Genomic DNA, 15,469 nt, shown 5'->3' on the forward strand with positions numbered 1-15,469 from the left:
AGTGTTTACACACATACATCCGTCCTACAGCTGTCCTATCTGGAATACAACAAGGAGTTTTTTCCTTTCCTCTACTGTGTGACTTGAATGAGTCCAGGCCAGCACAAAGCTGCTAAGACACACAGAAGGACAGGGTCTACAGGGTTGACTGAAGTGATTCAATGCTCAAACGCAGACCTCAGTCAGGTAAAATGCCCTGTTGTAGAAAAGGAATTAGAGCTATCAAAAATAAGATCCATAAGTTTTCCATAAGATTCCATAAATACTGCCAACTCACTGCCTATCATCACTAACATTGTTCTCAGTAGGATCAGGACAGGGAAGTGGAATGGTGACTCACCTCCTCGATGTTGCGTTACAGTATATTGCAGTGTTGGATGTGACCATGACAAATTAGATCATGTGTGTGGGGATTGTTAACTATTAACTGGCTGAGTAAACAGCAGGAGATGGTGGAGCCCAGCACTGTACACTAAGGTGTGGTTATACAATGGTTTTATGGGACGGTGGGGTCTGAGTGTCTGTCTGTGTGTTCTCTTGTAAGCGTAGGGCATGTGTCCAAGCGAGTTTGAGTGCCTGGTGTGCAGGGTTTCGTCAGGCCAACAATGAAGCCATTCTCTCCCGGTGGTGGCCTTGGGTTGATGGACAGGCAGGCGAGGTATGTGTTTGATTTATTGATCCAGTCCTTGGGTTTGTTCATCGTTGCGGCTGATTTGAGTGGTTGGGCTGGCCACCAGAAGATCCATTTATACATTGCCAATTGTAAAATAATAGATTTCGCATCATATGCTACACTCGCAATGTACTCCGTATCTATCCTACAATCAATCCATGCCTCCCACCATTAAAAGTTAACGAATAGCAATAAAGGATTAACAAATTGATTGAGATTTTCTGATAAAAATACCCAATGGTAAACAAGAGTCAACCATTCATCCAGGAGACACAGTCAACGAGGGCTACCCGGTGTATCGTCTTATGTGGGACAGCACAGCATTTTTATCCTTAGTCCCGCGTCCCACATATTGAGACGATGTCCCTCATTTTGATTGGCTCTAGTTTTTAAGCATCAAACCACTGATGGACAGAAGTTTTTCTGGTTTTATACAATGGCTGTGAATAAAGCAGGGAAGGCTGTCATCAAGGGGCAGTCGTTGATGTCAATCAAACTGCACACATGTGGGCCAAGTGCAAGTTAACCTGTTACCGTCTTTGCTACATGGTACGCTACGCCCAACTTGGTTAAGCTATGCAGAATAAGGCAGAATGTGCATACAACAAAACAAAGACTGGAACTACTTATAACTGAATGAAGTTGCATGGCAATCGTAAGAGTCATCGGTAATGCGTCCCACATTTGTCCAAAACCAACACAATCTTTGTCTCACATTTGTTTTTTGGGGATATGGTCACCCTACCGTCAAGATTTCATAAAACAAAAAAGACTAGTTTCCTTAAAGGTGTTCTGTGTGAAGTTTTCATGGTAGGATAATGGTTTGAAGGTTGTCTGCTGTACAGTATGCAGCAGCATGTGTGTGGACAGCATGTGTCTCTCTGTCAGGCTCAGAGCTCACTAGGACGGTAGGCTTGTCATCACTGAGCGCTCTGTGCCATGGGAGGTCATCATCGCCATGCAGAGATGCACACACGCACGCACGCACACACACACACACACACACACACACACACACACACACACACACACACACACACACACACACACACACACACACACACACACACTCAATCTGTCAAATATTAAAAATAGGTGTGTTCATGCATTAGTTGTTACAGTTAAATATAAGTGTGGAAGATACACAGAACAAAAAACATCTTTCTAACATTGATGTCATTATTTTTCATCATTTATGTTTACTATTATTTTGGAATAATACAAATAAATGATAATAATTATACATTTTAACATCTTCCAAATCTTTTCTCTGTTGTGAGACAAAATATATATAAAACAAATGCTTTTTGTGTATATTTTCCACTTGGTTTGCATTGTGTCTACTAAGTGTTTAGTAAGTACATATACTTAGTATATTAAAAAATATTAGGTGTTCAAAGCATGTCACATTACGTATAGATAGACTATTTAGAAGGCTGTTTCTACAAGTTTGTAAAACCCTCAGCCTCCTTTCAACACGGCTCAAACCTTCTTCTATTCCCTCCCTTGTATGTCAACGGCCCCCCTCGGAGGGTAGTACTGAATAGTGCTTATGTATGCCATTACCCGGGAACTGAGGTCTCCACATGCACTCAACCATTAAAGCCATCCCACACCCTCCCCTGGTGGAGGGAAGCATGCACTACCGGACACACCATGCCCCGTTCTCCCAGGACACCCACGGCTTCCTGGAAGGCGCTGGTGATCGTTGCTTCGATTTGTCGGTTTTAAGAAACATGCCACCAAAATATTGAACGTTTATCCCTGACTCTCAGATCCGTTGTACCGGTTTTCAACTTGTGTTACCCCTGGTGATACATGAGGGTACTGCATGTTTTTGTTGTATTATATTGTTGAAATAGACACATTTCCAATAATGGAAAAAATAACATGTCATAAATATTGTTCCATAAATATAGTATTATGGATTGTTATTATTTAAATAGTGTCACTTTCCATTGAATGTTTACCATTGTAAAGTTTGCATGTGTATTTAACAACTGCTGGTATATTGTTTGCATATGAGGTCTTGATGGAATTTTAGTGGTACACCTAAAAAGTTGGGAACCACTCAGTACTTATCTCGCACTGCAAGGTTTGGAATGGAGTAACGTCTGCCTCTAGGCTGTAAGATGAGTGAGTGTTGTTACGTTATTTTTGGGTGGCGTGTTCCTGTAATCCAGTGACCTACACACAGGGCCCAGCTTTCGCCTGTTGCATAACCGCAAGTCCTCAATGACCATTCATATGAAGGGGGAGAAACCATTTAAAGGGCCCCTATTTGACCAACAGGTGTGAGTGTGATTAGCCACCATTCACCTAGATGTATGTTGGATAGATCATTCTACTAGTCTTAGCATTGGACTGTAGAAAAAGTGGCTTATCTATCCATCATACATCACATGATGTTACTTTTTTGAAATCGGGCAGGTTTTTGAAATGGCTGGTAATGGCTGATCAAGCTCACACCTGGTGGAAAAACAGGGGCCCCTTAATGATCGTAGTGGGTGTCTGGCACGTCTGTCATGTAGCACTGGGAGCTGTGACAAGGCCTACAGGTGGAAACCAGGCTGGCTGGAGGTCACTGTATTAAGACGTGAGACGGGTGCCAGTAGGGGACGCCCTACTGCTCTCTCCCTAAAGATAGAGAGAGAGCGAGCGAGGGAGAGAGACAAAGTCATGCTTACTCTGAGGATGTGTTGTCTTTCATGCTGGGAAGAGAGGAGGGGAAAGGTGTACAGACACAGGGCACATATAATAAAAATAAGGAAATAATACAACTGCACACAACACAGGGAAAAAAAGGGATCGTCACAGACAAAATAATACAAGGAGAAACCCCCAGTGGGTTTTACATATCAACATTGACACCACTTTTAGTTCCACGGACAGAGGGCAGGGTTATCACGCCCTCTAGGGGTCATACATATAATGGCTGATGTATTTATATCCTTATGCAGGACCACATGCATGAATACATGTGGGTTAAATGTTCAACAGCACTTTGTAGATTTTGAAAACCCTCAGGTCAGTATCTATCCTATATATCCCATGTCTCTGCGCCTGAGGCTACCTGTTGCTGAGTCTACAGGCCTTGGTTAACAAGTGACTCACACTAGGGTCCAGGGCCGGATTAAGAAATTTTGAGGCCTGGGGCTATTTACCAGGAGGATGTCGCTCCAACGCACACAAACCCTCGGCACGTGAACTGACACATTAGCACTTTGAAGTCCACAGAACCACTCTATGAATATGATCGCACACTGGACCGTTTAAAGCCAAGGACAAAATGTATGTGCCATGACATACACTGTAGACTATAATAAACCAATAATGTAAATGGGGACATTTCGAAGACATTCCCAGAGACATTTCGGAGAATTTCGGAGACTGGAGCCTGGACAATAAAATCTCTTTGCATGCAAATGACGGTATCAGCAAAGCTGAAAGTGTTTCCGTAGTGTAGCTGGAGCAACTTTATGTATATTACAATAATACAATATAACTTTTAGGTCTGGATTTTTCTAGAAATCGTTAACCATGCTTTATGATCAACATGCAGGTGTATGTACATAAAGCATAAGCATTAGAAGACCTGACGCCGCAGAGATTTGTCAGTCAAGTAGTACCCCTACTCTATGCCATGTCACTGCCTTTGGCTGACTGTGTGACAAACTGCAAACACACTGACTGTCAAAACAAATCATTTAATTAATTTGTCCTATTTGTTATTCACGTTATTTTGGCCATGATTTGTAAAACCACAGTTAGAGTTAGGACAGCGGCTGACAAGCCAGCAGATTTATGGCAGCACTCCATATATTTTTCTTAATTTTGGAGTCTTCTTTAGTAATTTTGGCACTCTCTCATGTTTTAGAGCTTGTAATTTTTTATTTTGGGCCTCACTCGTGCTTTCTTTGACCGGACATTTTCGCAAATTAATTCTGTGCTCAAGCACGTTCCGTTCACTCAACATGAGGCCCCCTGAGGCCCCCTGGTGGCGAGGCCCGGGGCTGCAGCCCTTAAAGTCCATTTTCTTAATCCAGCCCTGCTAGGGACTAGGGATCATGTGGTGGTGGCATGAATCAGTCACCGCTCCAAAAATAGCTCTAAAAAAGCACAAAGGAACACTAGAGATAACATACACATACACACACACCGACCTACACATATTAGAGGAAAGACAAGAAGGCACGAAGGCACGCACGCACACACACACGCACACACACACGCACACACACAGATAAACACAACAATTTATCGCAACTACAAAAAAAACGATAAAATTGTTTACTTACATTATACCAGCTTTGGCTCTTCTGTCGAGAGTATGATGGAATGGAGAGAAGGGGCAGTAAAAGAGAGAGAAGATGGGAGAGAACACAAGTCAGTACGGGGTTCACCTAGCAAATGTGAAGGATCACCACACACCTCAGAGAGGGTGATAACTGGACTGAGCTAAGTGCTTTATTTATAGCAGGTGCGAAGGTCCAAATGTCACATTCTCAACAGGCGGAAACACCGTGGGGGACACCCAGGGAAGAGTTTAAATGCTACTTCAGAAAAGAAAAAAACAAAACAAACAAGAAGACGAACGCCTGTCTGGGTGACCCTGTGTCTCTGCTCAAGCAGTGCATCGCCCATGCTCTTCGTTGTCACGGCATTTGATACAGACAGCAACAAAAACAACATATCCATAAGCAATCAAGTTTGATCCTTTTCGGTTCGTTTAACCCCTGAAAGGTCTTCGTATTTTTTATATAAGCTTAGGGATATGAGTTTATAAAAATTATGGGTGAGTTATCCTTTGTCCTAAGAAATGCGTCCATGCTGTACAATAACACATGTATATTTCTCCAGATCTTCAGTTTCCATCTGGAGCAGGGCTCTACTGGCATATGTTTTTTTTACCAGCAGGGGGCAGCAGTATTTTGGTAATATAACAAAACTTATGATGACAAATCAAATCCCCATGTCCATGAAAAGTTCAGAAAGAGCACAGGCTCAGGCCTGCCATTCAATCCCTCTGGGAGGAGAGCCGAGCTCAACCTAGCGTGTCGTACAAACGTACAATTTTTCTGTCGTCCAAAGTCAACTTTAACGCTCGGCACCAACCAATCACATTCCACTCTGATTGTGTGGTGGCAAAAAAATAATTATGGAATTGAATCGATTACTGAAACCAATTGTTTGCCTGCTAAGCTAAATAAGTACATTGATGACGTCATCAGCGCAGTGCCCGCCAATCAGCTGCCTTACATTGCTGATTCAGCCCGGCCTAGTGCCAAGACAGGCAGCCCAGAATGCCCAGCCGAGCTCTGGAGCTGACGCAGACACTTATCATGGACATGAGGCTTAAGACTACGCAACCAGGTGGACTCGTGTACTGTACCGCTGCGGCCGGGCCACAACCAGAGAGCACACTGTTATAGGAATGCTTTGACAGGACATGCAGGGGGTTCATCCAGGAGGTGAGACAAGGTGTAAAGTAAAGGAAAGGGAAATTATCAAAATGACAAGAAAAACCACCACCAAATAAATGCCTAATACCCAGTGCTTGTATACAGCAGAACACCAAATATCCCTTTAATAGAAAGCTGATTCTTACTTCCTGTAGCTTAGTCTCATCCTCAAGCACACCTCCATATGTGTACTATAGTGTTGTTTACAACATTTTGGTTACAACAGATGGTTAATGCTTGACTGATAATTGATTGAAATTCCTCCAAGAAAGTGCTTCAATAGATTTGTCAGACCACAAATTAATTTGAAGAATCTAGTGAGGCACTTTGATTGACTTGCGTGACAAACACCTAACTTTCACGGCTTCACAAGTCCCTCGCAAGGAAGACTAAATCCATTTAGTGGAGACGTTGCCACGTCGTTCTGGATCCATGTTCCCCTTCCTCTGATTTGGTTCTGCAGCTACCATGCGTGTTTGTTTGATGCAAGACCAAGACAGAACCCAGGGCTCTGGCGGGAAATCTCGTCTAATGTGGGCTAATCTGATCTGAAGGTGAAGGAGACACAGTGCAGGATTTACGCTGAGGCTACCCTCGGTGTGTGTGTGTGTGTGTGTGTGTCTCAATGTCTCCATGTACGTGTAACCGGGGGACTAGAGGAAGTTTAATAAGTTCATGATTATTTTATGATCCTAATGGCTAATGCAGTTTAAGGTTTACCCTTGAATATGAAGGCTGAGAGATTTAGAAGGTCAATGACCAGTCTAATACAGAGTGGAGATGAGAGAGACAGAGTGTCAGAGGGGGTATATGAGAGAGAGCGAGAGAGAGAGAGAGAGAGAGAGAGAGAGAGAGAGAGAGAGAGAGAGAGAGAGAGAGAGAGAGAGAGAGAGAGAGAGAGACCCTGGAGCCTACCAAGGCAAAATAGTGTCCTTGCTATTCACACCAGAAGCACGTCCATGTCTCAAATTGAATAAATATATAAATGATATATATAATATAAAATGAAAAGGTATTAATTTGATCTCAAAACAAATGGCTTTTACTAAACTGGTCAGTAGCTATCAATTCTAATTGTCATTATTCTACTGGGATGTTCTATTCAATGTTTAAAAAACTGTAATTTTCCAGTCATTTAACGACTATTAATAGACATTTTAAAAGTATTTCACACTCTTTACAGGGATAATACAGGCTCAACTTAACTAGGCTAAAGAGGGGGGAAAGATACAGGAGAGCTTAGAAATGAAGGTCAATCGGTGAAATGAAGGAAATAAAGAAAAAAAGAAAAAAGGAAATGCTTACTTTAATCAGGTTAAGTCTGTCATACTGGAAGGAAAATGAACAAAAGGAAAAGAAAAGTTAACCAAAGCGAGCAACGTGAAATGAGAGTCAGAGAAACTGAAAAACAAACAAGATGAAAGAATGTAAAAAAGGAGGTTTGATTTTTAGATCCACTAAGCTACGTTTGGACAGTACAGTGAACTCTAACCCTAACCCTGTGCAGTGAACCCTGTACAGTGAACCCTGTACAGTGAACCCTAACCCTAACCCTGTGCAGTGAAGCCCGGGCAGTAAACCCTCTACAGTGATCCCTGTGCAGTGATCCCTGTGCAGTGAACCCTGTGCAGTGAACCCTGTGCAGTAAACCCTGGGCAGTGAACCCTGGGCAGTGAACCCTGGGTTGACCCGTCCCTCCTTGGAAAGAAGCCCAGTGTCCCCTTGGCAGCCAGAGCTCTTTCACTGGGACTGCATTAGGGCTAGGGTGACAAAGCTCACGTTGCCGGGGGCAACCTCACGCGATGACGATGACGACACGGGTCACATGACCTCTGCTGACAACACGTGTTGGGCTGCGAGGGGGAGATCCGGGGGAGGAGAGGGGGAGAGAGGACACCGTGGTCCGAGGTGATGTAATCAGCCAGGATGTGGGAAAGTGAGCCACACTTTCTGTCCACTGCTTCGCTGTATCATTTGTGAAGCTTTTGTGTATTTGAATACATGTATTAAGCTGTATTGTACTGTAAGTACATGAGCTGCAGACTATCTGTATCTATCTGTCGTGTTTGTGCACAACCATAAGTCGTTTCATATTCTCCTCACAAAAGAATGTCACATGGATAATAAGAAAAAAAGGATTACATTCAATGCAACAAGAACCTTTTAGGAAGGATATGTGATACATCTGATGACTGTCTTACATAAATGGATATATTGTAGGGTTCAGTGTAAGCCAAAGAAAAAGACTTTTGAACCAAGAATGTCACGAGGAAAGGGGGAAAACTGATAATGTTAACAAATAAGGATTTGGACATGCTTTTCTGGAGCAAGATACAGACTGGACTTATGACAGTAAGTCGCCCATCGCAGCCAAATGCAGCTGCAATCAAAAAAAAGGTACCAACACAAAACAGGTTGTCATGGGAATATGTCAAGCAGAGATGGAGATTGAGAAAGGAGAGGATGTAGGACTCGGGTCCAAACAGAGGGAATGCAAAATAAGTTCTGCTACCTTTATATCGACCACTGCACAGCGTGCAGAAGAAGTGGCATGTGCGTCTGCTTCAAACTATCCCTGAGGGAAACTAGCATTGAACAAGTGGATGGGAGAGGCTGGGAGGAGGAGAGGATTGGGTGTCTAGGCTGTTGCTTGGTGTTTAGGTTGCAGGAAAAGCCCTTGAGTCAAGGAAGGAGGGAGGAAGGAAGGAAGGATGGAGGAAGGAGGGATCGGGGGTTGGGGAGGAGTGCAGGTTAGGACGGAGCAGAAGATAGGATGAGAGGAGTGGGGTGGTGATATAGGGCTGTGGGGGGGGGGGGGGGGGCATCACGATGATGGGCTGGGGTGCGAGGACATCGGCACAGAGCAGCTCACGAGACAAGACAGAGGGAGAGAGAGAGAGAGAGAGAGAGAGAGAGAGAGAGAGAGAGAGAGAGAGAGAGAGAGAGAGAGAGAGGCGGGGAGCACGAGGGAAGGCAGGATAGATAGAAGTCCAAGAACAGAAATAAAGAGTAATGCTTACTTTGGAAAGTCGCTTGTGAGACTAGCATGCGACCAGGAGAAGAAAACAAGAAACCAATCAGAGAGAGAAAAAACAAAACACAAAAACAACAACAGGAACAGAACAGAAAAACAAAGGCAAGAGTATATACAGCAGAGGGTACCGCAACGAGGAAGAGTGAAATAAAGAGTCAAACACATTATCATCGATCATCCGATCGCAGACATTTTCATATGGAACACAGTAGCAGCAGCAGTGGAAGTGTTTAGAGAAGCTGTGCACTCTGTATCACGGCAAATGAAGAACACAAATATATACACAGATATATATATATGAGATGGAAGGGAGTTCAAAGGGTTTTCATAGAATGATTTTCACATCCTAAAAAAAAGGTGGACAATTGAATCTATGCATGCTGATTCGGATTTTGTGGAAACAATGCGGTTAATTATTTATCATTTTGAGCAGGCGCCTTAGATTGGATTTAGATATGTCCGGTTGGACCCGGAGAGGAACTGCGTAATAGGCTGCCATCTTCTATGCATGGACGGTCACTTGCACACGATGGTTATCTCTGATCGCCCACTGTGTGCAACTGGAAGCAGAAATGTATTCACTGCCAAGGACGACTGAACATGTGGTGTAGCTCTCAGACTCAATCTAAATTAATTCTTGAAACTGCTCCCCGCTGATGATATGAAACCAAGTGTTAATTTTAGCTTGTTTTAACATTTGTAGTGTTGTGCCTTTGATCTTCTGTTTTCATAGTCTGCTAATGTTCTGCTCATGTAGAAGACTGAAGGAGTTAGCATTCAAATCATCTGCTGCGTCCCTCCATTGTGGTACAACATGCATCTAAGCATGCTTTTTCAAGATCATTTATGAAAGAAAAGTATGAAAATATGTGTGTGAAACACAGGGTGGAATGAATAGGGACTATCAATCAGGAATAACTACATTCACACTGAGGCAGTGAAAATAACTGCTCACCAATGAAACTTACTAACACCCTCATCTCAGTATGTAAATCACCATGGAGAAAAACAGACTAAGAATGAGTCTCGATCCGCCCTGCCACTGGCGTGGTCGTAACAAAAGCAAGCAATACTGAATAAACAAAGGGAGGAGGCAAGGGTATAACGCTGCCTGTACTGAGGCAAGAGTAATGCCAGTGTCTCATCTCCTATACATTGTGTTGGGGCTGTACAGAGGCAAGAAAAGAGTTTAAGGGCAAAGGAAAGCCCAGAGCTGCTGACGTCATGCCGTTACACTGTTACAAGACAAAAAGCTTGCAAAACATTCAATTTATCATTTGAATCAATGGCATAGTAATTTCAATCACAACACATGGTCTGCTCTTTTGAGGTGTAAAAAACAAATCCTGGAAAGACTTTCAAGTTCAGTCTCAAATAACTACTTGTGTGTGCCGAGCAGTTAGTTAAAGAGTGAGTAAGCGGGATTAAGTTGTAAAAATCAAATCCCATTTTCTATTCTTTGGTTATGTTTCTATTTTTTATATCACATAGTAAGGAGAAGTCTAGTCACTAAGAAGCTGGGACTATTGATGAGCTAAAAACAAAGGGTTGGCTGGCCATACACATTGCAATCTGTCAGACCAGTCTATGAAATTGGTATCTAGTGGCACACTGTATGACGCTATGTTATACTATATTATACGCTTTCCAATGATCCAATACATACCATTCCGTAAACACTGTAGCACTGTCACTATTTAACCAGACCCCAGTTTCTAACTAGTGACAGACAACCACATAAACCTCAATATCTCAACTCTGACACAGAATGGTCCAGCCAGTTAAATAACGCTTTTGTACACAGCCAACAACAACAACTACAGTGGCTAGGTGTCTGTTAGCAGAGCTGTTTGTGGTGTAGGCCGGCGTGTGCGTGCACTTGAGAAGCATCCCCTCACCTTGGAGTTTTTGCCGCCGCTGCGCGCAGACTGCAGCGAGTAGGTCCTCTGGACCACCTGCTCGGGGGTGGAGGGGGATTTGTCGGAGGAGTGGTCCGAGCCTTTCTCCACCATGTTCTCACCCTCCGGGCTCTGTGGTGTGGGCGACCGCGACCGCTTTCGCAGGACTGGCGAGCAGGCGGGCGTGCTCCGGTTAGAGTTACTGGCAGTGCTGGCCAATTGAAAGATGGAGAGAGAGAGATATTGAGACAGAGGGAGAGAGACAGAGTGAGAGAGAGCAAGGGTTAGAGCGACAGAGAGATTCATCAATTAAATACCTAAATGGCTCCCCATCTGCTATATATAACAGATCAATATATATTTACTTCACTGCACCATCTATTTTCTCTACGGTTATTTTCCTAGTCAGGTCAAAGGGGACTGCAATGAATTTTAGCACAAACACACTGACTGAAAGAATATCAGAGCCTTGACAGCACACACACACACACACACACACACACACACACACACACACACACACACACACACGTAACATATCACTAATAATGTGTAGCGTAATCATCAAAATGATCACCATTCATTTTAGTTCAAATTCAGATTTCCCAATGAGTGTGTAAAATCGATCGAATGGAAGCTTGTTGTTGCGCAACCTAATCTGCCGCCAGCAGCCTCCGCCTGTACACTCGTCATACGGAGACCGCCTCCTCAGCGGCCTCTTTAAGAAGAGCCAATAAACGTACATATCACTGGAGGCCTAATAGGCTTGGAGCGCTAACTGGACCACTGAGCTAGCGGCCCAAGATTAACCGACAACAAAAGACATGGCCGGTGAAAAATAAAGTACAGCAAGATGCAGCATGAGCAAGAACTCTTCTTAGCAAAAGCATTAAGAAACACACACACACACACACACACAAACATACAAAATCGCCTTGGCCTTCACATGGATTCATTCGTCATATGTTTCAATTACATTTTGCCTACGAGGTTGAACTTTACAAGACGCAAAGCCCTGTCTTTTTAAAGGGGTAAATGAGAGATGTGGTTTAAGTTAGACTGGACCATGGGAACAAGGATTGAATTCACAACATAGAGAGCTATAAAGATATAAAGAACAAGGCCCAAAGGCTACACGTTACCACACTGTGTGTCTTTGAGTTGGAGAGATAGCAAAGTTGAACTCAAGAATACACTTTACAAAGCCGTCACAAAAAAAAGACAGAAAACAGTCTTTTCTTTGTTAATGTGAAAGTTCTGTCTATTTATCCGACTATCAAATAAAGATGCAACTTTCAAGGTTATTTGCGTGCCAACGAAGGATAATCAACAACAAGTGAAATTGCTTCAGGGATTCTCTTTGTGAGACATTTAAGGCTAAGGGGAGCCGGTTCTAGAGAAAATATGGACCAAAAACCAGCATCTGCTTTGCCAAGGGTCAGCTACATCTGTTCTCATGCCGATATGCTGCATTGCTCCAAAGGTGAAGCAGCCAGCAACAAACCGTGGCCAGTTGAAGGGATTAAAAGTCCACGTGTCAGGAGCTCTTTGCTGTATCCTCCCTTGTAGGGTGGCAACTCAAAGCTGCTCATAACCTCTTGGTTGCTTCTTGAGCGGAAATAACAAAGCAGTATATACTTTGGGCAGGAGCTAGTTTTAAGGCATTCATGATCTTTTAAACTGAACTTATAAATACATTCTCTATTATTTAAGTCCAGGGGTGGAATCTATTCATCTTCAATACTGCATCAGTACCCCAACAGACATCACTCAAGCACACACAAAAACACACACACACACACACACACACACACACACACACAGGCACGTGTACACAGACACAGACATGCACACACACACACACACACACACACACACACACACACACACACACACACACACACACACACACACACACACACACACACACACACACACACACACACACACACACACACTAAGGAAGCCTTATGCCTGCCATATGGCTTAGATCAGCAGGGACTGTTTACGGGATCAGTGTGGCGGTCAGTCTTCACCAGGTACACTGGGTGACTCAACATGGCGTTATACAACCCCTCCCTCACGTCAAGCTCAGCCAATCGGCCGTCAGTCAGCGACCATCAATCACAGTGCTCTGGTTCAGAGGGCCAGGGCTGTGAGGTCAGCCCCGCCTGTCCCACTGAGCAGTCCCACACTTAGTGTCACAGCCCTGCTTTCATCCCCGAGACGGAGGCCATCTGACCAGCATGAGGGGCGTGTGTGTGTGTGTGTGTGTGTGTGTGTGTGTGTGTGTGTGTGTGTGTGTGTGTGTATGTGTGTGTGGGGTTGGGGCAGAACAATGGTTCAGACTCATCCCACCCTTTTATTCTGTATTTAAACATTGTTGCTCATAATGACATTATTGCCAGTCTGCCTGAGTCCTAACCTGAGTCTAGTTAGTATAGTTAGTACTACTGGTCAACATTCTGGTTAGCAGACCCGGTCAACAGTCTGGTTAGTAGACCTGGTCAACAATCTGGTTAGTAGACCTGGTCAACAATCTGGTTAGCAGTCCCGGTCAACAGTCTGGTTAGTAGACCTGGTCAACAATCTGGTTAGTAGACCTGGTCAACAATCTGGTTAGCAGTCCCGGTCAACAGTCTGGTTAGTAGACCTGGTCAACAATCTGGTTAGCAGACCTGGTCAACAATCTGGTTAGCAGACCTGGTCAACAGTCTGGTTAGTAGACCTGGTCAACAATCTGGTTAGCAGACCTGGTCAACAATCTGGTTACTTGACCTGGTCAGGATTGTTTAGTGTGTCAGCATGCAGATCAATATCCCTTGCTGTCCACAAACTATAGAAGTGACATCAATAACTGTAATGCATGGACAGCAGGCAGCCCGTCTTTCCTATTAAATAGGCGTTTCCATGGGAACCAGTATAGCACAGAGTGCTATACTGTGCTTTCTTCTTCTCATGAAGGATGAAAATACATGAATGTGATATTTAAATGGTTGTCAGTCCAGGAATAGTTGGCTATCGGTTAACTGCTTCCCCAACACATTAGTTAATTGGTAACTAATGAATCAGTCTTCATTGTTGGTGGCAAACCAATAGATCTGGAATCAATACACTGTCCAATGATGTTGCGAATCTCAGGTTGAGGATTGGCTGCTAGCAAGTGTGGCCAGCATCGTGTGGGAGCCAATCAAGGGAGTTGAGTAAGTGATCACTCAACACACACACTATCCTATCTATCTATCTACATCTATGTTCCCTATACCCACTGTTATTCTAACCGTACCTTAATGACACAGATACAGAGAATTGAACAATAAACATCCACACACGCACGCACGCACGCACACACACACACACACACGCACGCACGCACGCACGCACGCACGCACATTTTGAACCACAATATTTTCTGGTACATCACTTATAAAATAATGAAATAAAAACCACCATTGAACACGGACAGCAGTACACATGGCCAATGCGTGCTCACCGTTTCCCATAAGCGTAGTGAGCATCGCCATGGTTACCAGTATCCGTTTGTCCTGAAGGCACTCTGGGGCAGAGACATGAAGGCCGGGGTTGGCAACACGCATCCCTCATCTGCACCACTGTAGCATTCAGCACACACACACACACACACACACACACACACGCACGAGCATGCACACGCACATGCACACGCGCACACATATACACCTACACGCGGAAGAAGTGACACCTCTGTGCACATAATGATTATGTTGAGTGATTACTCCATGGCCTGTAAGCAAGCGTGTGTCAGGACGTCATGTCCGTGCTTAACGGAGAGTAGGATTGATTGTACTCTTACAATAGACGATGGTTTTAATCTTTAAACACTGCAGTCAAAGGCAGCTTTTCTGAGTCCATTTGTTCAAAGAATGTATCAATGTCTATGTGATCAAACTGATGCAGAGTAAATGTTATTACTTTATGTTGATTGGGAGATTGCAAGCCACAATATGCTCGCTCTAAACGATATATCGAAATGAATTACCATTTTTCTTTTTTACATGAAACACACTATAAACCGGTTCTTTCAATTAAATCAGTTTACTCAATATGGGAAAATGGTATTGGAACCACTCATATTATCTTAATAACCACAATTTACGGTTGCCCTGTTTGAATTTATATAATTGTATTGGCACTGGAGATATAAAGGATCGAACAATTAAGGATTTATATTAGTTCATCTTCCAAATAGATCAACAAACCATTAACAATGCTCTGCTTCACGCTCGGATATCGCTATCTCAAAAGTGAGCAGAGAGTGTGTGAGAGTGTGTGTAAGTCAGTGAGTGAGTGACGGAGTGAGTGACGGAGTGAGTGGCTGAGCGAGTGCTTTAAATATTCAGTTTGTGACTAAATATACTCCACT

At 43.6% G+C, this 15,469-nt stretch overlaps 1 protein-coding gene across 5 annotated transcripts in view; it reads right to left on the bottom strand.

The window, feature by feature from the left end:
• Positions 1-15,469, bottom strand: part of gramd1bb (GRAM domain containing 1Bb) — a gene marked incomplete at its 5' end in the record, with an annotated part of 65,347 nt that overhangs the window by 14,842 nt on the left and 35,036 nt on the right. For 3 of the 5 annotated variants that reach the window (XM_084467333.1, XM_084467329.1, XM_084467331.1), the window contains 5 exons: positions 3,361-3,384; positions 4,972-4,992; positions 7,441-7,464; positions 9,156-9,176; positions 11,068-11,278. In XM_084467333.1, the coding sequence (XP_084323459.1) occupies positions 3,361-3,384; positions 4,972-4,992; positions 7,441-7,464; positions 9,156-9,176; positions 11,068-11,278 (301 nt within the window). The remainder of the gene's footprint in view (positions 1-3,360; positions 3,385-4,971; positions 4,993-7,440; positions 7,465-9,155; positions 9,177-11,067; positions 11,279-15,469) is intronic. The other 2 variants (XM_084467330.1, XM_084467332.1) reach the window with 2 other exon arrangements.

Source organism: Micromesistius poutassou (assembly GCF_964030765.1).
Source record: "Micromesistius poutassou genome assembly, chromosome: 4".
Lineage (NCBI taxonomy): Eukaryota > Metazoa > Chordata > Actinopteri > Gadiformes > Gadidae > Micromesistius > Micromesistius poutassou.